The sequence below is a fragment of the Ambystoma mexicanum genome, chromosome 8 (genome assembly GCF_040938575.1).
Source record: "Ambystoma mexicanum isolate Mex_15411 chromosome 8, UKY_AmexF1_1, whole genome shotgun sequence".
Classification (NCBI taxonomy): domain Eukaryota; kingdom Metazoa; phylum Chordata; class Amphibia; order Caudata; family Ambystomatidae; genus Ambystoma; species Ambystoma mexicanum.
Genome location: NC_090929.1, coordinates 1,736,821,595 through 1,736,847,406, shown reverse-complemented (window position 1 = coordinate 1,736,847,406; position 25,812 = coordinate 1,736,821,595). Strand labels below are relative to the sequence as shown.

Here is a 25,812-nt window from a genome sequence, read left to right as displayed (position 1 = left end):
TCATGCAAATAATTGGGGCTGTGCACATGCTTGGTGCCCATGTGCAGACAGAAGCTGGCATACAAAAGGGTTACTGGTATGACAACCTTTTTTCTTGGGCACCATCCTGGATGGGGGCAGTCGTGTAGTTATAAGTTATTGTGATAGTGTTGTGCTGGAGATCTTCTGTACCTCCCAACTGGGACTTCGGTGCTGTGTTAAAGCAGTGCCTAGTAGCGTGATGATGAAGGTCTCAATTGGGGTACAGGGTTCACCTCGCGGTACAAAAGATAGTGCAGTCCAAACTGATGACCCTAAGAAACCTCGCATGGTTGCAATAGAACAAAGCCTTCACCCCCTGGGCACCACCACGATTCCCCCACCAGATTCTAAGATTTACAAAGAACACTGGGTAGAGCTAGCAGGGGATGGGAGGTGTATATATATGACATGTAACGCAAGCAATATACACAAGAAGGGGAGGGTTTACATTCCATGTATAGAGCATGGGTGCCAAAGGAAAGGTCACCACCATATTTGGAAGCTGAGGGGTTGGAGAGAGAACACATACACAAAGAGGAAAAGAAAAGACTTACATGGGATTTGTTAATGTAGTATTAACAAAAGGGGGAATGGTGGGAGGGGGAGATGGTTTTCCCAGGCCCCCAATCAGTTTTGGATTAGGCAGAGGCCAGAAAGTTTGCTATAGGGGCTCAGGGCTGGTAAAGGGTTCAAAGGGTGTTGATAGGGGCCACAGTGCAGGGAGGTCAGTGCATGCTTTGGATGTAAAGCATACTAATCCAACACCATTTTAGATAAAAGACACCGTATTGAAATCGAGGTCTAACCCAGCGCAGCAGTCAGCATAGCAGATGTGGGTCACGAGCACAGAAACAAGCATTTGCTTATAGAAAGAGGTTACACTGATGAGAAAGGTCAGAGCCACAGAGAATCATAAAGCTCTTGTTGTCTTCAAGCTGCCTGCATTCCTTTCCTAAAAGGAAATCCCAATTCACTTTGCATCTGAAACCCTGACTGAAAAGGGGTTTTGCAGGGATGGGGGAAATGCAGGACAGTGTTGGGCATGCGGGAAAATGGGACATTGTTCACAGGAATGTAGGAGCAGGTCAACAGTTGCATATAATCAAATGCCCCGATATACCCAAGGAGCACTGACTCCATACCACACACAGCCCTATGGCCCATGCACACAGCAGCCCTGTATGGCACATCACCAGCACCAGCCACGCCTGCTCCCCCTCTACTGTTTCCGCAGCTGCAATCACCAGTTCCCAGTGGCTCAGGTTCTAATGCAGCGCATTCTGTCCCACTGTGAGTTCTCAAATACCCAATGGAAATGCAATTCCTAACAGCACTGTTTCTCACCACCAAGGGGCTAGAGTGATGGGAGGGAACCCCCTCACCTTCCCAGGGACGAGCACTTATCCAGATCAGGATAGCCCACAGAGAGCCTTAGCATGCCCAGTCCTGTCAGTCACCACCAACCCAGAAATAAAACCCTTGTGGGAGTGGAGATAAGCAATACACACTAATTTTCATGGTGGAAAATTTCCCTTTGTCAGGTGAAGTGTTGGACACACAGGGCTTCTCTGGGGCATTAGCTATGAAAGTGTGTAGCAAGGTCGAACAGGCCCCGTTGTTGTTTTCAACAACATCCCCTGTCAACCTGCTAAGATGAGATATGCTCAGCACGCTGAACATGACTATGATGCTCACTGAGAGAGAAGTGGTGTGTTCAACCCCAGGGATGTGACACATAAGGGCCAAGGGGTCATTTATGCCCTGGGGAGCGAGACTGCAACCTGAGGGATCCCAAGCTACTCAGATGTGTTTATCTATGGGGTCACAGTGTCGTTAAATACAATCCCCCAAGTGGGTAATGTGATGAATCCTGCAGACCCCTCACAGAATCCCGGCCTAAACTCTCCTCCCATGTGGCCAGGGGCGGCAGCCGCTGCCTGATCCTAACCATGGTGGTGATGCCTCAACTCTCCTCCCATGTGTCCAGGGGAGGCAGCCGCTACCTGATCCTAAAACTGGGGGTGATGCCTAACCTCTCCTCCCATGTGACCAGGGGAGGCGGCCGCTGCCTGATCCTAACCCTGGGGGTGATGCCTAAAGCCTCCTCCCATGTGGCCAGGGGAGGCAGCCGCTGCCTGATCCTAACCCCGGGGGTGATGCCTAAACTCTCCTCCCATGGGGCCAGGGGAGGCGGCCGCTGCCTGATCCTAACCCTGGGGATGATGCCTAAACTCTCCTTCGATGTGGCCAGGGGAAGACAGCCGCTACCTGATCCTAACCCTGGGGGTGATGCCTAAACTCTCCTCCCATGTGGCCAGGGGAGCCAGCCGCTGCCTGATCCTAACCCCAAGGGTGATGACTAAACTCTACTCCCATGTGGCCAGGGGAGGCAGCTGCTGCCTGATCCTAACCCCGGGGGTGATGCCTAAACTCTCCTCCCATGTGGCCAGGGGAGGCAGCCACTGCCTGATCCTAACCCCGGGGGTGATGCCTAAACTCTCCTCCCATGTGACCATGGTAGGCGGCCGCTGCCTGAGGGAGATGCCTAAACTCTCCTCCCATGTGGCCTGGGGAGGTGGCCGCTGCCTGATCCTAACCCTGGGGGAGATGCCTAAACTCTCCTCCCATGTGGCCAGAGGAGGCGGCCGCTGCCTTATCCTGACCCCGGGGGTGATGCCTAAACTCTCCTCCCATGTGGCCAGGGGAGGCAGCCGCTGCCTGATCCTAACCCCGGGGATGATGCCTAAACTGTCCTCCCATGTGGCCAGGGGAGGCGGCCGCTGCCTGATCCTAACCCTGGGGGAGATGCCTAAACTCTCCTCCCATTTGGCCAGTGGAGGAGGCCGCTGCCTGATCCTAACCCCAGGGGTGATGCCTAAACTCTCCTCCCATGTGGCCAGGGGAGGCGGCCGCTGACTTATCCTAACCCCGGGGGTGATGCCTAAACTCTCCTCCCATTTGGCCAGGGCAGGCAGCCGCTGCCTGATCCTAACCCCAGGGGTGATGCCTAAACTCTCCTCCCATGTGGCCAGGGGAGGCGGCCGCTGACTTATCCTAACCCCGGGGGTGATGCCTAAACTCTCCTCCCATTTGGCCAGGGCAGGCAGCCGCTACCTGATCCTAACCCTGGGGGTGATGCCAAACCTCTCCTCCCATGTTCCAGGGGAGGCACGCGCTGCCTGCTCCTAACCCTGGGGGTGATGCCTAAACTCTCCTCCCATGTGGCCTGGGGAGGCAGCCGCTGCCTGACCCTAACCCTGGGGGTGATGCCTAAACTCTCCTCCCATGTGGCCAGGGGAGGCGGCCATTGCCTGATCCTAACCCCGGGGGAGATGCCTAAACTCTCCTCCCTTGTGGCCTGGGGAGGCGGCCACTGCCTAATCCTAACCCTGGGGGAGATGCCTAAACTCTCCTCCCATGTGGCCAGAGGAGGCGGCCGCTGCCTTATCCTGACCCCGGGGGTGATGCTTAAACTCTCCTCCCATGTGGCCAGGGGAGGCAGCCGCTGCCTGATCCTAACCCCTGGGATGATGCCTAAACTCTCCTCCCATGTGGCCAGGGGAGGCGGCTGCTGCCTGATCCTAACCCTGGGGGAGATGCCTAAACTCTCCTCCCATGTGGCCAGAGGAGGCGGCCGCTGCCTTATCCTGACCCCAGGGGTGATGCCTAAACTCTCCTCCCATGTGGCCAGGGGAGGCAGCCGCTGCCTGATCCTAACCCCAGGGGTGATGCCTAAACCCTCCTTCCATGTGGCCAGGGGAGGCGGCCGCTGCCTGATCCTAACCCCGGGGGTGATGCCTAAACTCTCCTCCCATGTGGACAGGGGAGGCGGCCGCTGCCTGATCCTAACCCCGGGGGTGATGCCTAAACTCTCCTCCCATGTGGCCAGGGGAGGCAGCCGCTGCCTGATCCTAACCCCGTGGGCGATGCCTAAACTCTCCTCCCATGTTCCAGGGGAGGCAGGTGCTGCCTGATCCTAGCCCTGGGGGTGATGCCTAAACTCTCCTCCCATGTGGCCAGGGGAAGCAGCTGCTGCCTGCTCCTAACCATGGGGGTGATGCCTAAACTCTCCTCCCATGTGGCCAGGGGAGGCAGCCACTGCCTGATCCTAACCCCGGGGGTGATGCCTAAACTCTTCTACCATGTGGCCAGGGGAGGCGACCGCTGTCTGATCCAAACCCCGGGTGGGATGCCTAAACTCTCCTCCTATGTCCAGGGGAAGCAGCTGCTGCCTGATCCTAACCTTGGGGGTGATGCCTAAACTCTCCTCTCATGTGGCCAGGGGAGGCGGCTGCTGCCTGATCCTAACCCTGGGGGTGATACCTAAACTCTCCTACCATGTGGCTTGGGGAGGCAGCCTCTGCCTGATCCTAACCCTGGGGGTGATGCCTAAACTCTCCTCCCATGTGGCCAGGGGAGGCGAGGCAGCCGCTGCCTGATCCTAACCCTGGGGGTGATGCCTAAACTCTCCTCCGATGTGGCCAGGGGTAGGCGGCCGCTACCTGATGCTAAACCTGGGGGTGAGGCCCAAACTCTCCTCCCATGTGGCCAGGGAAGCAGCCACTGCCTGATCCTAACCCTGGTGGTGATGCCTAAACTCTCCTCCCATGTGGCCAGGGGAGGCACCCGCTGCCTGATCCTAACCCCGGGGGTGATGCCTAAACTCCCCTCCCATGTTGGCAGGGGAGGCAGCTGCTGCCTGATTCTAACCCTGGGGGTGATGCCTAAACTCTCCTTCCATGTGGCCTGGGGAGGCAGCCGCTGCCTGATCCTAACCCTGGGGGTGATGCCTAAACTCTCCTCCCATGTGGCCAGGGGAGGCAGCCGCTACCTTATCCTAACCCTGGGGGTGATGCCTAAACTCTCCTCCCATGTGGCCAGGGGAGGCGGCCGCTACCTGATCCTAACCCTGGGGGTGATGCCTAAACTCTCCTCCCATGTGGCCAGGGGAGGCGGCCGCTACCTGATCCTAACCCTGGGGGTGATGCCTAAACTCTCCTCCCATGTGGCCAGGGGAGGAGGCCGCTGCCTGATCCTAACCCCGGGGGAGATGCCTAAACTCTCCTCCCATGTGGCCTGGGGAGGCAGCCGCTGCCTGATCCTAACCCTGGGGGTGATGCCTAAACTCTCCTCCAATGTGGATAGGGGAGGCACCCGCTGCCTGTCCTAAACCTGGGTGTGATGCCTAAACTCCCCTCCCATGTTGGTAGGGGAGGCAGCCACTGCCTGATCCTAATCCTGGGGGTGATGCCTAAACTCTCCTCCCATGTGGACACGGGAGGCACCCGCTGCCTGATCCTAACACCGGGGGTGATGCCTAAACTCTCCTCCCATGTGGCCAGCGGAGGCAGCCGCTGCCTGAACCTAACCCCGGGGGTGATGCCTAAACTCTCCTCCCATGTGGCCAGGGGAGGCAGCCGCTGCCTGATCCTAACCCCGGGGGTGATGCCTAAACTCTCCTCCCATGTGGCCAGGGCAGGCAGCCGCTACCTGATCCTAACCCTGGGGGTGATGCCAAAACTCTCCTCCCATGTTCCAGGGGAGGCAGGCGCTGCCTGCTCCTAACCCTGGGGGTGATGCCTAAACTCTCCTCCCATGTGGCCAGGGGAGGCAGCCACTGCCTGATCCTAACCCCGGGGGTGATGCCTAAACTCTTCTCCCATGTGGCCAAGCGAGTCGACCGCTGCCTGATCCAAACCCCGGGTGGGATGCCTAAACTCTCCTCCCATGTGGCCAGGGCAGGCAGCCGCTACCTGATCCTAACCCTGGGGGTGATGCCAAAACTCTCCTCCCATGTTCCAGGGGAGGCGGCCGCTGCCTTATCCTGACCCCAGGGGTGATGCCTAAACTCTCCTCCCATGTGGCCAGGGGAGGCAGCCGCTGCCTGATCCTAACCCCAGGGGTGATGCCTAAACCCTCCTTCCATGTGGCCAGGGGAGGCGGCCGCTGCCTGATCCTAACCCCGGGGGTGATGCCTAAACTCTCCTCCCATGTGGACAGGGGAGGCGGCCGCTGCCTGATCCTAACCCCGGGGGTGATGCCTAAACTCTCCTCCCATGTGGCCAGGGGAGGCAGCCGCTGCCTGATCCTAACCCCGTGGGCGATGCCTAAACTCTCCTCCCATGTTCCAGGGGAGGCAGGTGCTGCCTGATCCTAGCCCTGGGGGTGATGCCTAAACTCTCCTCCCATGTGGCCAGGGGAAGCAGCTGCTGCCTGCTCCTAACCATGGGGGTGATGCCTAAACTCTCCTCCCATGTGGCCAGGGGAGGCAGCCACTGCCTGATCCTAACCCCGGGGGTGATGCCTAAACTCTTCTACCATGTGGCCAGGGGAGGCGACCGCTGTCTGATCCAAACCCCGGGTGGGATGCCTAAACTCTCCTCCTATGTCCAGGGGAAGCAGCTGCTGCCTGATCCTAACCTTGGGGGTGATGCCTAAACTCTCCTCTCATGTGGCCAGGGGAGGCGGCTGCTGCCTGATCCTAACCCTGGGGGTGATACCTAAACTCTCCTACCATGTGGCTTGGGGAGGCAGCCGCTGCCTGATCCTAACCCTGGGGGTGATGCCTAAACTCTCCTCCCATGTGGCCAGGGGAGGCGAGGCAGCCGCTGCCTGATCCTAACCCTGGGGGTGATGCCTAAACTCTCCTCCGATGTGGCCAGGGGTAGGCGGCCGCTACCTGATGCTAAACCTGGGGGTGATGCCCAAACTCTTCTCCCATGTGGCCAGGGAAGCAGCCACTGCCTGATCCTAACCCTGGTGGTGATGCCTAAACTCTCCTCCCATGTGGCCAGGGGAGGCACCCGCTGCCTGATCCTAACCCCGGGGGTGATGCCTAAACTCCCCTCCCATGTTGGCAGGGGAGGCAGCTGCTGCCTGATTCTAACCCTGGGGGTGATGCCTAAACTCTCCTTCCATGTGGCCTGGGGAGGCAGCCGCTGCCTGATCCTAACCCTGGGGGTGATGCCTAAACTCTCCTCCCATGTGGCCAGGGGAGGCAGCCGCTACCTTATCCTAACCCTGGGGGTGATGCCTAAACTCTCCTCCCATGTGGCCAGGGGAGGCGGCCGCTACCTGATCCTAACCCTGGGGGTGATGCCTAAACTCTCCTCCCATGTGGCCAGGGGAGGCGGCCGCTACCTGATCCTAACCCTGGGGGTGATGCCTAAACTCTCCTCCCATGTGGCCAGGGGAGGAGGCCGCTGCCTGATCCTAACCCCGGGGGAGATGCCTAAACTCTCCTCCCATGTGGCCTGGGGAGGCAGCCGCTGCCTGATCCTAACCCTGGGGGTGATGCCTAAACTCTCCTCCAATGTGGATAGGGGAGGCACCCGCTGCCTGTCCTAAACCTGGGTGTGATGCCTAAACTCCCCTCCCATGTTGGCAGGGGAGGCAGCCACTGCCTGATCCTAATCCTGGGGGTGATGCCTAAACTCTCCTCCCATGTGGACACGGGAGGCACCCGCTGCCTGATCCTAACACCGGGGGTGATGCCTAAACTCTCCTCCCATGTGGCCAGCGGAGGCAGCCGCTGCCTGAACCTAACCCCGGGGGTGATGCCTAAACTCTCCTCCCATGTGGCCAGGGGAGGCAGCCGCTGCCTGATCCTAACCCCGGGGGTGATGCCTAAACTCTCCTCCCATGTGGCCAGGGCAGGCAGCCGCTACCTGATCCTAACCCTGGGGGTGATGCCAAAACTCTCCTCCCATGTTCCAGGGGAGGCAGGCGCTGCCTGCTCCTAACCCTGGGGGTGATGCCTAAACTCTCCTCCCATGTGGCCAGGGGAGGCAGCCACTGCCTGATCCTAACCCCGGGGGTGATGCCTAAACTCTTCTCCCATGTGGCCAAGCGAGTCGACCGCTGCCTGATCCTAACCCCGGGGGTGATGCCTAAACTCTTCTCCCATGTGGCCAAGCGAGTCGACCGCTGCCTGATCCAAACCCCGGGTGGGATGCCTAAACTCTCCTCCTATGTGGCAGTCTGACAAAATAACATTTCTCAAAAGGAAGAAGTGTGAACCAAAGGCAATGATTTGTCTTCAGAGTGGAGAATATTGACATTGGACCTCATTACGAGTATGGCGGTAAGGCAACAACGGCGCCGGTATCGCTACCGGCACCGCTGCTACCATACCACCATACTACAAGTTCTGCTTGCAGGTGCCCTTGAAGCTGGTGGCCGTACAAGCACCCACAAGCAGAACTTGATGGTAGCAACGTTGCTACCACCCTCCCCATTCCCATTGAGCCCTATGGGGCTCAAATGGAAATGGGGAATTATTTTTACTTCCGCCCAGAAAAGGGTAATTACCGGGTCTGGCAAGGTTGTAATGACCCGGATAAAAATCAATACCGGTGGCAGCCATGCCTCATAATGAGGCCCATTGGGCCTCATTAGAAGGTTGGCACTCCAGTAATAACGATACAGATAAGGCATTGCCGGCATCGTGTACTGCAATGGCCCATCACAACCTGCAATGCCGCCCTACCGGCATCTACAGGGACCCGCTGTGGGCGTGCACCACCATACCGGCAGGCACCCGGGCGCACAGCCGCTGTGCCAGTAACAGCGGCATGCCGCTAGGAGGAGAACATTACAAGTTGCACGGAAAGGCACATACTGGCATCCAGACAGCGGTAAGAGGGGCCACCAGGATGCCATCAACACCGGCATCGCGGATTACCCATTAATAGCAAACTGCTGTGTTCCCAACTGCCACAGGTGCACACAATCAGCACAGGTGGAGGCAATGGAGTCAGGCACAGCACAAATGGAGCACACCCACACACCACACCCCTTCCCCCAAGTCCAAAATTATACCACTATCAGTTGCCATACACGGGCTGGAGGACATGCCTGCACTGCCACTACTCCAGCAGGCACTAAACCAGTGGATGCAGGGGAGGTGCAGGAGGAGAAGGACAGTGAGACTGGGCCAGCACATACAACCAGTTCAGACAGTGGTACCCTGCAGGCAGCCACCAATCCCTCACATAAGGGCCAGTCCATTTGATTTAACCCCTGCACAGATCCACACCCTGTAGCGCCTGGACAGGGACACATTACGCACAATTGTGGATCTCATTCACGATGATCTGGTCAGCCTGATCAACATACATGCCGCCAACCCCTTCTGCCAAAGGTAGTGTCTGTGCTCCACTTCCTTGCAATGGTGCTGCGCAACTCCACGTTTCCCCGCTACATGGAATGTCACACTGCCTGAGGTGCCTGGTGTCCTAACACAGGGCCATGGGGGTTGTTGTTGGGGGGGGACCACAAGCATGCATAACCTGTCTGCTGGCTTGGCCCTGGGTGTTGTTGTTGGGGGGACACCGTCCTGGGTGCCAACGACTGTGACCCCAATTAATATGACGGGATGCTTGAGAGTGACAATGGATGCAGACGTGCCATGACCGCACAGCCATGTGTAAATGTTAGCTACGAACACAGCACCCACCCCTGTGCATGCACAAAGTACATCATCAAACCTCAACCACAAGTATCACAATGCACCAACCTGCAGTCACAGTGCATACATGAGCGCAGCAAAGTACAGCGCAGATCATGCAGACATGACTGAGCCGAATCCAACTGCCTCTCAGGGAATCCCCTGTCACTGCCCCTGCCCGACAAGTACACCGCATACCACCATGCCATACACAACACTGAAGGGACACCCAAAATTCCAATGGGACATGGTTGTACAGAATAGATTCCAGCAAGTGGTGAACACCACTGACACGTGTGCGACTGCTGCAGGACCAATACACAGCACCTCACTTCCACCATGCCAGTTGACACCCAGCGCATTCACAGAACTGTCTCCCTACACTGGCGGACCATACCACCAATTCCATTGTGCCATGGTTACATGGGTGAGGCAATGACGGACATGTACATGGCATCATCATGTATATGGAAGCACGATTGGCAAAACAACGTGTATCATGTTGTACATCATGGAAAACCATCATCCAGTGCCCTCCATGCATACGGGATTTACCACTGCAACACAGCCTTCACTGGTGAGCACATCATGGGCCTACTGACATCATCTGTGTGAGTGCTGTATCGGGTGTCAAGGTCCGTACAACCTGTACGTTACCCATGTTCCCCTACCGTGGACCATCATCGAGTGCACCGACCTGAGTGTTGCTGTAATGAAATGGCAATAGCTGGCAGTGAAGATCCCTTGCATTTGATCACAAACAATGTACCGCCAGTGTACACAAGGAATGCCAAAAACCCTCACTATGATAATCTCAATTCCTCCCATACAGGTGATGCTGGGTATCCCCTGAAGCTGTGGATCCTCACCTCTGTCAGGCATCCAGGCACCAGGCACGTAGAGGACTACAATTTTGCACATTCACGCACTTGTGTGATGATTGAGCAGCCATTTGGGCCGTTGAAAGCACAGTTTCGCTGCCTCAGCAGGTCTGGTGGGGCACTCATATACGGACCTGAAAAGGAAGACAGTATTGGTATGTGCCATGCTGCACAACATGTGAATCCGGCGCAAACTACCCGTGCCACCTGACATGGATGTAAATCCACCGGGAGATGAGGAGGATGATGGGGAAGATGCTGCATTTCGGCCACAGCAGAATGTGCCTGAAGGACGAGCTGTGCGCCAATGTTTGATTGAACAATATTGCTAATGTACTCGGTAACACATGGCACATTGAATGTTGGACACTGGGCACTGCTGACAAATGAAATGACACACACTCAATGATCAATGTCCAATCATGAGTTCTTCATGTGTACCCCAGTTGTATTAAGGAAATATGAACTATGTACATATCGTGATCGCTAGCCAGTCAAGCCATCTGGGGGGCAATTACCTGCACTGTTGCTGATCGCACCATGTACAGGAGTTTAGAATTGTTTCGGTCCCTGGTCAAGTGATTGGTGGCCGTTGATGTTTCTATGGGGTTTTCCACGCTGGTACTGCAATACGAGGATGTAAACAAGAACGCATGGCTGTGTGTTCAAGCATTGACTCAAACCAGGAGTTTTTCAAGTAATGACAGTGTGGTCATCAACCCGGCTTGGGGACATTTTACCAGGTTAGCATCTTGGGCCGTATGTCTGGGTATGAGACAATATATATTGTGGCCCATGTTAAAGGGGTTGGTACCTGGGTCCCCGGGAGTAGTGTTAGAGGTATGTTATAAAGGCCGTTGTCTTGTGCCTGTGAGTTGTTCTGTTGTGGCCTTCCGTGGAGCTAGTGCTCTTTCTCAGAGATGTAATGTAGGGTTTTCCATCCCTCTCCTCTGGTGTGGGGGGGGGATTTGAGGAAGGTGTCCAGCAGTGGAGGCTGTTTGTGGCGGGGTGCCGACCGTGAACTGTGTTTTGGGACATAAGTTCTTTCAGCTTGGAGCATTTAATTTTATGCAGTGTTCAATTCCAGATCGTCTGGTGCTGCAATTTTTCCAATGCTCTCGTGACATTTTGATTTATATGCATCTTTATTGTTTTCCATGCACTGTGTAATGTAATTATTTCATGCTTTGCATGTTGTTGTTGTGCATGGCTGAGGGTACAACTGTGGTGCACATGTGGGTCGCGTGGTGCATGTGTAGGGTGCGTATTATTGCTCCATGGGGGTGCCTAGCGCCTGGCGCCAGTTGTGCCAGGGTAGGTCACTATGTCTGGGTGTGAGAGTGCATGTTGAGCCAATTTGTGTAAAGGAGTTGTTGTTTTTTTCCATGGTGACCGGTTTTGATACTGGGGTAGGTCGCTGTGTGTATGGTCATGGGTTGAGTTGTAGTGCCATGTCTTGTGTTTCGAGTACTTGGTGTGCCTGTTCTCATTGAACTGTTGTCTATTATGTAGTGCCTGGTTTAGGCTAGGGTAGGTCACTATGTTTTGTGGTGTATCTCAGGGCAATGTTTATCTATGGTTTATAGTGCCTGGTTTGGTTCCAGGGTAGGTCGCTATGGTGTTGATGGTCCCAGCTGGCATTGTTCCTGAGTGTGTGGTTGGAGTTGATGTAGTGGTTATGGTGTGTGTTGTGGTCACTAGTGCCTGATGAGTAATAAGGGTAGGTCACTTTTGGCCTGGGTGTTGTGCTCAGGGCAGAGGTTTGGCTCCAGTGTGATTCATAGCGTTTGTTTTAACTTCAGTTCGGTCGCTATGCCTGAGTTGTGTTGTATTTTCATGTCATCCGTAGTGCTTGGTCTAAGGGCCGAGGTAAGTCACTATGGGTTGGGGTTTTATCTTTGGGGTTTTATCTTTGCCAGTTTACCTCCTGATTCCGAGTTTGGCAAATCAGGTTGTCACTGGTTGTTTAGAAGTGGTGTAATGTTAGGAAGAGGAAATGGCCAACGGTTTTGTTGTAGTGGAGCAGTATTGTGGATGCGGTTCTTCTTTTTACTGCGGTCAGGGCTGTGCTGCGTGGGTCCCTCGGTTGCTGTTGGGCATTTGTTGTTGCTCACTTAGGGGGCGGTTGGTTTGTGCTCAGAGGGGCAGCTCTAATACTTCGGGGTGGCAGACCGGAGTGGAAGGTGTTAAGTGTGTTAGAGGGTAAGTTTCGTTAGGTAGTTGTGTTAGTGTTATCCAACAATAGTGTGGCTAGGGGTGGCAGCCCTGGGTCCTGAGCAGCAGCTCAGGACACGTGTAAGTGCTCTGTTTATTTTTTTTTAGGCCTCGAGGTGTTAACCGAGGGTTTCGGTGAGTTGTGTTGTGCTGTTAGCATGACTTTGGCGTTTTCTACTTGGTCCGGTTTGCCCTGTGAATGGTTTCCTTTTGTGGGTTCCTATTGATTGAGGTTTCCAGGGGTTCTGTGCATAGGCAGCTGCTGTGTAGTGGAATTTCTGGTACTGTTTTGTGGTGGATGTTTAAGGTTTGGTGCTGGTCACGTTACCTTAGTCATTCTTTGTGTTTGCCAGGGAGGGAGAAGTGTATTAATCTGGCTTTTGTGTTTCCCAGGGGAAGAGAAGTGTAGTAATCTGGCTTTTGTGTTTCCTAGGGAGGGAGAGGTGTAGTCACCTGGCTTACAGAGTAGCAGTGTGTGTGAGGTCATCTGCTAGTGGAATGTTGTGGTGGAAGGTTCTGCTGGGTGACGGTTGGTCAGAGAGAGCAAGCTGTGAGCAGAGAAGATGGGTGTGGGGTTGAGCCCGGTGTTTCCCTTGTGATCTTGTGCCCCCGACCATCCCTGTGTCTTGTGGAGGAGTACAGGACAAGGACAATAAAGACACTAAGAACTTACCTGAAGTAGCAGAGGTCTTCATTACTACAGTATGCATGGACTCCGAGGTAGAGGGGGTTTGCGTAGTCCAGTCCTGACATATTAATTGATTGGAACGCGGATAGTCTGTTGGGAAAGGAGAGGCATAGAAAGATGCGCCTAAGAGTTTTGAGGTGGTAGTGGCAGGACTTAGAGACATGGTTGACTTGGAGCGAGAGGGTTAGGTCAGAATCAAGGGTGCATCCAAGGTTTTTTACTGAGTTTGAGGGGTTCAGGGAATTGCCCATGGCAGATGGCCAGGGTAGGGGGTGTGGAAGAAGTTTGGTATTGCCACATACCATGATTTCGGTTTTGGAGGGGTTTAACAAGAGATGGTTTGTGGTCATCCAATGATCTATGTCAAGGAGGCAGGCAGAGAGGGCGGGTTGGCAGTTGGGATTTGAATTAAGGAGTTTTAGGATTAGTTGTGTGTCATCGGCGTAGTTGTAGCACAGGATATTGTGCATGCAGATTATTCGTGGGAGGGTGGACATATAGAGGTTGAACGGCAGGGCTAATAGGCATGCTCCTTGTGGAACTCAGGTATTGACTGGTTGGGCGTGCGAAGCATAGGCGGAGAGTAAGGTTATTTGGTTCCTATTGTTGCGGAAAGGATGCTATCCATTTGAGAGCGTTTCCACGAATTCCTAGGGAGTAGAGGCGGTTGAGGAGGATTTAGTGGTTGATTGTGTTGAAGGCGGCAGATAGATCAAGAAGGATTAATGCGGTGCATCCCGCAGAGTCTGCAGTGTTTTTAAGGTCATCCCAGATTGAGGTTAGGGTGGTTTCGGTTCCATGTTGGGGTCTGAAACCTGATTGAGCGTGGTCTAGGAGATTGTTGGCTTCGACAAAGGCATTTAGTTGGGACTAGGCGGTTCGGTCAATGAGTTGAGCAAGGAACCTGGTGTTTGAGATCGGGCGGTAGTTTTTGGACTTGAGAGGGTTGAGGGAAGGTTTTCTAGAAGAGGCTTGACATGAGCAGTTTTGAACGCATCGGGAAAAATTCCTGAAGAGAGGGAGTTGTTTATGATGGTTCTTGTGTGTTCTCCTGCACATGTAGATGCAAATATTTCTTTGAGGGTTGTGGCTGGGCAGGGGTCCAGCAGGGAGCTGGATGGTTTGCGGGCAGAGAGAAGTTTGAGAAATTGGTCAGTTGATATTGGAGTGAAGGAGTCGTAGGTCGGGTGGGTATCTGGTGCATGCGGTGGGATGGCAGGTAGGGTGGGTGGATTGCATGGTGGGTGTAAAAGGGCTAGTTTTTTGGTTAGAGAATTTGTTCTTTTGAGAGGAGTGGAGTAGAAGTAGAGAGAGAGTGAGTCGCAGAGTGATTGTGGGGAGTCGGTTGGGGGTGGTACATGATGGTTTGGTGAATTCGGAGATGATTTTGTGAAGTTCTTTGCTGGGGTTTTCACAGTTCAGGATTCGGGAGTTGTAGTATGCTTTTTTTGCTTTCCAGATTTCGGCTTTGTAGTGGTGATGGTGCTGGGCTAAGGTGGCTCTGCACAGGGTGGTTTTGTCTTTCCGCCATTTGCATTCTAGGGATTTATATAGTTGTTTTGTGGTCTTCGTTTCTGGTGTGAACCATCTAGGAAAAGGGCCATGGCAAGCTGATGGTTTGCAAGTGGGGGTGAGCGTGATTAATGAGATATTGAGCCCTGAGTCAAAGGTGTTGGAGGTTAGATGTTCATTGGTTGGGTGGGTAGGCGGAGGAGACTGAAGGAGCGCATCGGCTAGGTAGGGAAGGAGTTTTAGGTTCTTCCAGCATTTGCATAGAATTGGAGGTTCTGGTTCGGGTACGGGGAGTGGGGTGGGTGGAAGTATGGTGAAAGGGACAATGAAATGATTGGACCAGATGATATGGGGGGGGTTTAGATGTATCTGGTCGTGGGAGCTGAAGATGGCATCAAGGGTGTGTCCTTTATATTGAGTTGGCCCGTTTATGTGGGTATGGAGGTTAATCACGTCTAGGCAGTCGACCAGGGAGTGGGTCCTAGGTGGGAATGTCAAGCCATATAGTGAAATCTCCTAGAAGGGTGAGGATGAGGGTGGGATGGTTTAGTTGGAGGGTGGCTATCGAGTCACAGAGGTTGTTTTAGAATTGTCTGTCGTAGCCAGGGGGTCTGTAGATGATTAGGAAGCTGTGGGAGAACAAAGGGGGGAGGGATAGTTTTATGAGAAGTGATTCGCAGTAAGGAATGGTTGGCTGGTTGTTGATGATTGAGGCAGATAAGTGTGACTTGAAGGGGATTGCTAGTCCTCCTCGTCTAGAGGGTTGGTTCAGTGGGATGAGTGAGTGGTCAGGGGGGAAGGCTTCATAGGCGATAGGGGCAAAGTCGTCAGAGAACCAGGTTTCTGTGATAAAGACCAGGTCTGGTTTGTCAGAGGCGAAGAGGTCAAAGATGCTGTGTCTGTTTTTTGCTACAGATTGGGCATTAAAAAGTATGCATCTTACTTCGGTACAGGAGGATGATGGGGGAGTAGCAGAGGTGGGGAGTGGGAGGGGGGAGAGAGGAAACTGGGGTGCGAGAGAGGGGGGTGGTTGGTGGACGATGGGAAGAGTAGGTGGGCGGTTGAGGTGGTGTGTTTGGGGAAAGGGGTTGGACTGGTGTGTCGGGTTGGTTGGATTTGGGTCGGGGGATTTGAATGTGGGGTGTTGGGTGTTAGGAGTTTCAGTTGTGGTTGGTGAGAATTCGAGGGAGAGGGGTTTCAGGTAGGGTGAGGCAAGGGGGGAGGGTGGTGATAATCGATATTGGGAGATTGAGGTGGTGGGTCGAGACAGGAGTGGCGAGGAGTACTGAGAGATTGAGGGAGACCAGGTACGTTTTCTCTTCAGTGTTTTTGTTGCAGTTGGTGTGTGAGAGAGGGTAGGGGGGTCAGAGGGTGAAAGCGATGTGGCTACTGTTCTTGCCAGGGCGAGGCATGCAGTTTTTAGGGGGGGAGGAGTGGGGTTGGAGGGGGATGTTGGTGGGAGTTGATGAGGGGAGAGGGGGGTGCGGGTATGATGAAAGTGGGTGGGTGGGTGGAGGGGATAGAAGGAGCAGGGGTTTTAGGATGGTTGGCACGCCATTGTGCACCTCTGGCTTGGTGTTTGGATAGGGGATGGGGTGGGGGCGAGGTGGAGGGTGTGCTGGGATGGGTTGGTTGTGGTGGAGGGCGGGATGGTTTGGGGAAGGGGGGGATGGGAGGTAGGGCGAGAGAGAAGGGAGGAGGGCACAGGCGGGTCATTTTCGGCAGACCTTGGTGGGTTGGGTGGACTCATGGCTTGGATAAGATTGAACTGAGTTATAGTTGGCGTAGGAAGATTTCGTTCACACCTTCCAACTTCAACTATACCACTTGATGTAAAATGTTCACACTTTCTATGTTTAACTGTGCTACTGCTAGGGATAGTTTCTAGTTCGGGATGGTTTCTGAGTTCAACTGAACCACAGGAGGGTATTATTCACACTTTGAGAGTTTATCTATACTGCAGCTAGACACACTTTCTAGTTTGGCAGTGGCAAGTTTTGACAATGTGGTCATTAGGCACACTTTCTAAAGTGAGCTAGGGTACAGTTGCGCTAATATGCACACTTTTTAAGTTCAAGTTTTGGGACAGTGAGGTCATCAGACACATTCCCAAATTTGAACTAGACTAATATTTACACTACTTGGTACACTCTACAAATTGAAATAGACCACAGGTGCGCTAATGGCCCAGTCTCTAAATTCAGACTTTGACACAGTGAGGTCATTAGATGTGTTTTCGAAAATGAATGAACTACACCACAGTTACGCTATTAGGCATACTTCTGAATTCAGCTTTGCCACAGTGTGGTTATTAGACACACTTACTAAGTTGAGCTACACCACAGTTATGCTATTACGTGCACTTTCTAAATTGAACTGCACCACAGTTCCGCTAAATTCAGACTTTGACGCAGTGAGTTTATTAGATGGGTTTTCTAAATTGAGCTATACTACAGTTATGCTATTAGGGACACTGCTAAGGTCAACTTCGACACAATTGGTTATTAGAGACACTTTCTAAATTCAACTTAGAAGCAATTAGGTTATTTTAGTCACACTCTAAGATTGAACTAGAACACAGTTATGCTGTTAGGGTACACTCTCTAAATTTAGGGGCATATAGGGATTCATCCCACCTTTTATTATTTATTAAAAATGACCTTTTGTGAGACAACTCAATCTGCTTGTCCATCTTGCATTTCTGAACCCTCATAGTAAGGAGTGCTGGTGAATACCCTCCGACTTCCTATTCAGATTCCTGAGTTTCCGAGTTTCCAAGAATTGAAAAATGTCCTTACCACTGCCCCTATTCCAGCGACACCTGACACACACAAGACTTCAATGTTTTTTCACATTCGGACGGGCAGATGATGACAGCAGTACTAACCCAGACGAGTATGATGGGCCACAAGCCCTTGGCATACTACAGTGGCATGTTAGATTCAGTTATGCAGGGCCGATTCCCCTGGGAACAAGCTTTAGCTGCACTATCTTTTACTATTGAGAAATTGGCCACTATTACAATGTGGTGCTCAGTACCATTGCACAGAGGACATGCAGTCCTTGCCATCTTGGAATGATCCAAATACACCTTGAGCACACAGAGGGCATCAGCAAACAAGGTTACACTATCCAGCCCTATCATTCACACAGTACATTGTAAAATAGTGAGACAGCCACCTTTCTAACCGAAACAATTGTAGACACTGACAATGTACACAACTGTGCCACGTATGAGGGACCTGAGGATGAGATTCCAAAAGCGCAAGATTATGCCCTTGATGATGGAGAAGAGTTCTTTGTAGACGGGTCCGAGACTATTGACCAAGAGACAGGTTGGAGACACACGGGCCATAGTGGTCCATTTAGTGGATGGAGAATATAAAGTACTGGTGCTTAAAAGGTTACCAATGCACTACTCAGCAAAAGCGGCTGAACGTATTGCATTAATTGAAGCTCTATATGCATTGGAGGGCTGCCGAGTGACTATATATTCTGACTCGGCCTACGTCACAACCACAGTACACACAGGGTTGTCTGGATGGAAAAGAAGGAGATTTAGAAGAGCAGATGGGTCCCCAGTGCAATACGCGGCCTTGTTGGACAGATTAATTTATGCCCTGTCGTGGTCCACTCTAGTAGCAGTGGTGAAAAGTGCCACCTAAGCAAATAACCCAGACACATTTTCTCTTGGCAACGCTGCAGCAGACATAGTAGCCAAATTGACAGCCTATATCTCAGTACCAGACATTTCAGAATACCCTCTTATTGCACGTATGCAAGTACAACTGCCAGCTCCATATAACTCTTTACCAATTTCCCAGATAATCGAATTACAAGGACGAGCACCACACAATGACAAATGATTGTGGCAAAAGAGAGGGTGTGATCAATCCCTGACAGACCTTACATGAAGACAGCGCACTGCAGGTAAGGTGGTAATGCCCCATGAGCTGGTAATGATCACATTTGAGCAATTGCACTACACCTCCCACATGTCGAAGCTGCACATTGCTGCGGACGGACCGGAGGATCGGTATGTGCACAACCTTCAAGAGTTATTAAAGGTTTTTATAACAAACTGCATAATGTGCCAAGCATACAACACTTGGAAAACACTACAGAAATGACAAGGTACATTGCCTCGCCCTAGCAGGCCGTTCTGTGAGCTCCGTGTTGAGTATGTCGGCATGGGAGAATGGTGCAACACATTTTGATATTTAATTGTGGGGGTGTGCCCCTTCTGCCTTTGGGTTGAGGTTGGTCCATGTGCACATCCAGACGCCAAGTGTGCGGCCACATTTCTAGTGAGTGAAGTGTTTCTCTGATGGGGAGTATACAAAGAATTACAATCAGATGATGGCACACACTTCTTTAACAAGCTATTTAAGGAAATAACAGCTCTGTTAGGCATTGGGTATACACTAAGTTCCTTTTACCACCATTAAGCTAATGTCGGTAATGAGCAAATAAACAGCCCCTTAAAGACCAATCTGTCTAAGCTATGTGTCACCCTCAAGTAGAATTGGGACCACTGTTTGCCGATGGCCCTTTTCATTTTCCGGATGCAACCCTGTAAAGATCACCATGTCTCCCCTCACGAAAAAGTGACGTGGTGGCGCATGCATATGCCATTATCACCAGTTAGAAGCACCTCTGATGCTCAAAGGACTGCGACCATCTTGGGGGATGAATTTAAAATGTACCGATCTGCATTGATGAAGTCAACAAAACGCATCTCTAAACAGATAGCACCACACCATTCAGAATACTACAACAGCGCTGAACTAGAATCTTTGAGCTCACCTTTCACCCAGCTGGCCCCAGGGGATGTAATTTACATGTAGAATTTTGTCCACCTGCCCGCCTCCCTGCCCGCCCACCCCCCCTTATCTACTGACACTCCTTGGCAGCCCCACTGCCCGGCAGCCCCCACGGCTAAGGGCCCCTTAGGCAAAGGGCGGCTCCTACTGCTGCGGCTCCCTTGTGTCTGCAGGTGTCCGCAAGGGACGCCAGGCGCCAGTACTTGGCTTCTCCACCTCTCCCGGCCCACCCCACCTACACCTGGTCATTTCATTCGCTTGGTGTCTTCACCCCACTGTGTTCCACAGTTGTGGTAAAATAGGGTTTTTCTCCCCTCACAGGATTCTCAAACTTAGGTGGCCCCTGTACCTAACACGCTTTTTACTGTTCTGAAATGTGGTAAAATAGGGTTTTTCTCCCCTCGCAGGATTCTCAAACTTAGGTGGCCTCTGTACCTAACACGCTTTTTACTGTTCTGAAATGTGGTAAAATAGGGTTTTTCTCCCCTCGCAGGATACTCAAACTTAGGTGGCCTCTGTACCTAATACGCTTTTTACTGTTCTGAAATGTGGTAAAATAGGGTTTTTCTCTCCTCGCAGGATTCTCAAACTTAGGTGGCCTCTGTACCTAATATGCTTTTTACTGTTCTGAAATGTGGTAAAATAAGGTTTTTCTCCCCTCGCAGGATTCTCAAACTTAGGTGGCCTCTGTACCAAATACGCTTTTTACTGTTCTGAAATGTGGTAAACTTGGGCTTGCCGCTCACTTCCTGCCTGCGTGCTCTCGTATCGTCTGTCTTCCCCCCCCCAACTCCCTCCTACTCCATGGTGCTCTCTATCTCGCCTATCTTTGCTAACTGCTTCTCTATTGACTATCCTGCTCTCCTCACTAAATCTGGTAGGAAAAAGGTCAAAAAGGACATCCTGGTCTCCAACCCAGGCCTCCCTATCGCTGACACCTACACTAGTGCCTGCTCCAAGGAAACTCTCACTGACATCCTCTTTTTCGTGCCTTCGCCTGACCTATGGACCCTTCATATGGTCTCTGTGCTCTCTCCTTTCTCCTCTTCTCCCATTAATGGCGGCACCCGTTGGGATGTCCTCTTGGCCTCCTTCCACTCCTCTAAGGCCATCATTAATGTCTACGCTAATGGGACCGTCTTGGTCCAAGGCCCTCAGGCCAACCTTCACCTCTTTGATAGACGCTTCCCACGCCTCATCAACTTCCTTTCCTCTCCTGCTGTCCCTCCTGCTCTGTCCTCGGCTACCTTGCCTCTACCCTCCCTCCCTGCCCCCTCTCGTGCTCCTTCTTCACCTCCCACTTCTACACCTCCGCAGGGCGTACCTCTGATCTGTACCCCTCCCCGGAAGTCCTTCAAGGATGGCAACCTTCTCCACATTGCCACTCTTAACTCTCGATCTGCAATCAAGCATTCCTCTGATATCTGTCACCTTCTTGAGGAACTGGACCTTGACGTCCTCAGTCTCACTGAGACATGGTTCACGGCCAGCTCTGTCACCAGCTTTGACACACTCCCACCTGACGGTTACAAGATCCTCTCCGTGCCCAGGCCCAACCGTGCGGGGGGGGTGTGGCCCTTATCTTCCCTGAGTGAATTCCTGCCACTGTCACTCCTACGCAGACCTACTCCTCTTTTGAGTGTCTTGTCTGCCGACTCTCTCTCTCTCCTAGCCATTCCCTTACCGTGGCTACTATCTATCAGCCACCTGGTCAAATCTCCTCCTTCCTCTCTGAGTGGGCTGACCTCTCCTCCTCACTCCTGTCCTCAACCACTCAACTCCTCATTCTTGGTGAATTCAACATCCACTTGGATGCCTCCTGTCCCCCCACGGGACTTTTTCGTGACCTCTGCGACTCTCTCCCACTCTCTATTCTCCCGTCTGGGCCTACCCATTCTGCAGGGCACACTCTTGATGCTCTGATCTCTTCTGACTGTCCCCTCTACGTCCCTCTCTCCACTCCTCTCTCCTGGAGTGATCACTTTCTCCTATCCTCCTACCTCACCCTCCCTACCCCACAGGCAAAGCCACCCTCATCACTGCCACCCACCTTCTCGGTCATCCGACCCATGAAGCGCGTGTCAGTTGAGGCTTTCGCTGACACCTTCTCGCCCCAATCCGCCTTTGGCTGACTCCCACTCTGACACAGCCCTCTCCATGCTCCACTCTGCTATATCTGATACTCTTGATATCCTTGCCCCCGTCATGAGAATCTGCCTGAAGCCCAAAGCCAAATGTAACTCCTGGTATGACTCGGATCTCGTCACCCTAAAACGCAAGTGCAGGGTGGCAGAGAGGAAATGGCGTGCTTCATGTTCATCCTCTGACAAACTGGCCTGCCGCCTGCTCCAAAGGCAATACCGTCTTTCCGTTCTCACCAAGAAGAGAGCCCTTATCCAAGCCCGCATCTCTGCGGCATCTAACAACTTGGCCGAACTATTTAAAATCTGCAAGGAGCTTGCCAACCCTGCTGCAGTCTCTACCTCTCCTGTCCCCTCCCAGGCCCTCTGCACGGCACTGGCCTCTCACTTCATCTCTAAAACTCAGGACATCCTGTCCTCACTCTCCTCCTATCACCTTCCTCCCACTCTTCCCGGCTCTTCTCCTTGCCCTTCTGCAGCCACCCCTCCTCCCTCCTTCTCTGCCTTTCCCCTTTTTTCTGCTGACGAGGTTTCCAGACAAGTCCGATCTATGAAAGTCTCGTCTAAACAGGTTCACCCCTGTTCTTCCAAAACTATCAAGGACCACATCGACTCCCTGGCTCCTGCCCTGGCTGACTTTTGCAACCACTCCTTCGCCTCTGGAGTCTTCCCATCCCCCCTTAAGCACTCCCTTGTGCACCCTCTTCTTAAGAAACCCTCTTCTGACCCCTCCTGCCCGGCTAACTATCGCCCAATCTCCTTCACTCCCTTCCTGGGCAAGCTCCTGGAGAAACTGGCCATCTCCCATATTAACCTCCATGCTGAATCTGTTGGTAGTCTTCATGACCATCAATCTGGCTTCAGAGCTGCCAGAAGCACGGAAACTGCTCTCCTGAACATCCGTGAGGACTTGCTCTTGAACCTCGACTCCAACACTCTGTGTGTTCTCATTCTGCTCGATCTCTCTTCTGCCTTTGACACTGTCAACCATGCCATCCTGCTCAACCGTCTCTGTGATAATCTGGGTATCACTGGTCAGGCTCTGGCGTGGCTGACATCTTTCCTCTCCAATCGTCCCTCCCAGGTCCAACTGGGGTCCTTCCTCTCTGACATCTTTTTCTCCACCTGTGGTGTCCCCCAGGGATCAAATCTCTCTCCCTGGCTGTTCAACCAGTATCTGGCACTCCTTGCCTACCGCATCGCCGCTCTCTGCCCCAACTTTCAGTGCTATGTGGACGATACCCAGCTCATTTTCAGGCTACCCTCGGCCTCCTCCCCTCCATCCCTCATCTCTGACTGTCTGTCTGCTATCCAGGAATGGTGTGCCACCAATGACCTCTGCCTTAATGCCAGTAAGACTGAGATTCTACTCATCGGCACACCCACTCCCTCCTTCCCTGCAGCTCTCTGGCCGGCCTCTCTTGGCCCTCTTCCTGCTCCTACCTGCAAGGTAAAAAACCTCGGGGTCATCTTCGACTCCACACTCTCCTTCTCTCCTCATATATCTGACGTCTCTAAGAAGTCACACTACCAGCTGCACCTCCTCAGAGGTATTCTTCCCTTCCTCTCCTTCCCCCAGAAGCTCACTGTCTCCCGAGCCCTGGTTCTCTCAAAGCTGGACTACTGTAACAGCCTCTATCTTAATCTGCCTGCCTCCACTCTCCGCCCTCTGCAACTCATCCAGAACAGAACTGCGAGACTTGTCCTTGGCCTCAAGCCCAGGGACCGTATCTCTCCAGGACTGAAATCTCTACACTGGCTCCCAGTGGCTGCGAGGATAAAGTTCAAAACCCTCTGCATTGTCCACAAGGCCTTCTGGGGCCTGGGGCCTAAATACCTTCAACTCTCTCTTCCTAAATATCTTCCTTCCCGAGCCCTTCGCTCATCCGTCTCCAACTCCCTCAGGGTCAGTCGCTTCTCGAAGCAACAAGCTGGTGGTAGATCTCTCTCCGCGGCAGAGGCCTCTCTCTGGAACAGCCTTCCTGCCTCCCTGAAATTTGAGGAGAACCATCTCCGGTTCCGGAAGCACCTCAAAACCTTCCTCTTTGCTTCTGCTTTCTCTCTCCCTCTCCCCTGCTAATTCTTCACTGAAACTGCACTGAATCTGCAACTGGGCCACTCTCACCGACCTCGGTCCTGGGCCCAGCCACTCTCCACTTGCACTGCCTCCCTGGCAACCCCTACACTGCGGGACTGTCTCTGTATCCCTACAGCCCCCCCTTCCCAGCACTTGTCTGCACTTACCCTGCACTTGCCACCAGCTGGCCCTTTTCTTGTACTGCACTTCCCCCCTCCCCTTCCCCTTGCACTTCTCCCTTCCCCCTACCCCTGCACTTGCGCGATCTGAATGACACCACGCCTAGTAGGATCGTTGTCTGTCCTCCCCTTGTTTCCCCCCTCCCTGCCTCGTCGCGCCTTGAAACACTTGTGTATAGGCACGTTACAAATGCCATATCATATCATATCATATCACAGGTGGAGTGAGCCAAGGTACAATGGGCCATTTACTGTTGTGTGTGCCACTCCACATGTGGTCCAGCTAAAGGAATTGTGGTATTGGATACACCTCTCGGATATCCGGCAGGCCCCCAAACAGCAGCTCCTGTTTCTGAAACAGCCACAGCAGATCCCCTAATATGGTGACTGTCACTATTTCTAAGCCTGTACAGACAAGCCCACCACTTTGTTGATTTCATGGCGAGTTGAGTTGTAGACAGTGTGTTCTGGTTTCTATATATTTCTTTTTGCGTCCAACAGTACCATCGGCACCTTTGAGGGGCAGCTGCTAGAATGTTTACTGAATGTTTGCATCACATTAATACTGCACTTGTCGAGTTAATATGCGCTTTTCAAAATGTAAATATATTTCAAGGTCCAGTATTTTTACAAATGTCTTATTCCTGTCGCTGATTAATGATGATGTTGTTATGTAACTCTTTTGGTTTTATTTTAGGGCTTATCATGTATGCCCTTGGCCAAGTTCTGTGGTTGAGACATATCAAGGGTGTGTGATAGGGGCGGGTGTGGAAATATAGGGAGGGATCTTTTTGGGCTGTTACAGGTTAACTAATGTCCTTTTGGACAACCTTATTAATGTACAGTGGACACAGATAATCAATACAGTCAAATGGAAATGGTCACACAGAGAGAAGAGGGGGTGGATGAAGAGAGGGGCAATGACCAATACAAAGGGACTGGATTAGATACAACGAGTGATGTGCACCATCCAGAATTTAGCAATGTGTGGTATAGCCTCATGCACTCAGTGGGGAAACAGAGGGCAAATGGAAGCTGCTTTTTCTAGTCCTTGATCCCTGCACGTCGGGAGCACCCAACACGTTAGTGCCCTAGGACAGGCTATCTATAGAAGCCCAGTGCTTAGTTCATCCAGCACTATCTCCTTCATCCCTCACACGTCGGGAGCACCCAACACGTTAGTGCCCTAGGACAGGCTATCTTTAGAAGCCCAGTGCTTAGTTCATCCAGCACTATCTCCTTCATCCCTCACACGTCGGGAGCACCCAACACGTTAGTGCCCTAAGACAGGCTATCTATAGAAGCCCAGTGCTTAGTTCATCTAGCACTATCTCCTTGGTCCCACACACGTCGGGAGCACCCAGGACGTTAATGTCCTAGGATAGACTATCTATAGAAGCCCAGTGCTAAGTTCATCCAGCACTATCTCCTTCATCCCTCACACATCGGGAGCACCCTACACGTTAGTGCACTAGGACAGGCTATCTATAGAAGCCCAGTGCTTAGTTCATCCAGCAAAACTCCTTCATCCCTCACACGTCGGGAGCACCCTACACGTTAGTGCACTAGGACAGGATATCTATAGAAGCCCAGTGCTTAGTTCATCTAGCACTATCTCCTTGATCCCCTGCACGTCGGGAGCACCCTCCACGTTAGTGCCCTGGGACAGGCTATCTATAGAAGCCCAGTGCTTAGTTCATCCTGCACTATCTCCTTCATCCCTCACACGTCGGGACGACCCTACACGTTAGTGCCCTAGGACAGGCTATCTATAGAAGCCCAGTGCTTAGTTCATCTAGCACTATCTCCTTGATCCCACACATGTCGG

At 52.6% G+C, this 25,812-nt stretch overlaps 1 protein-coding gene across 1 annotated transcript in view; it reads right to left on the bottom strand.

Moving 5' to 3' along the window:
* The window catches only part of LOC138473494 (vomeronasal type-2 receptor 116-like), a 342,569-nt gene extending 329,252 nt beyond the window's left edge, over nt 1–13,317 (bottom strand). The window contains exons 1-2 of the mRNA XM_069612134.1: nt 13,238–13,317; nt 10,869–10,974 (exon numbers count right to left, since the gene is read on the bottom strand). Of these exons, the coding sequence (XP_069468235.1) occupies nt 10,869–10,974; nt 13,238–13,317 (186 nt within the window). The remainder of the gene's footprint in view (nt 1–10,868; nt 10,975–13,237) is intronic.
* Between the last annotated feature and the right edge of the window lie 12,495 nt (nt 13,318–25,812).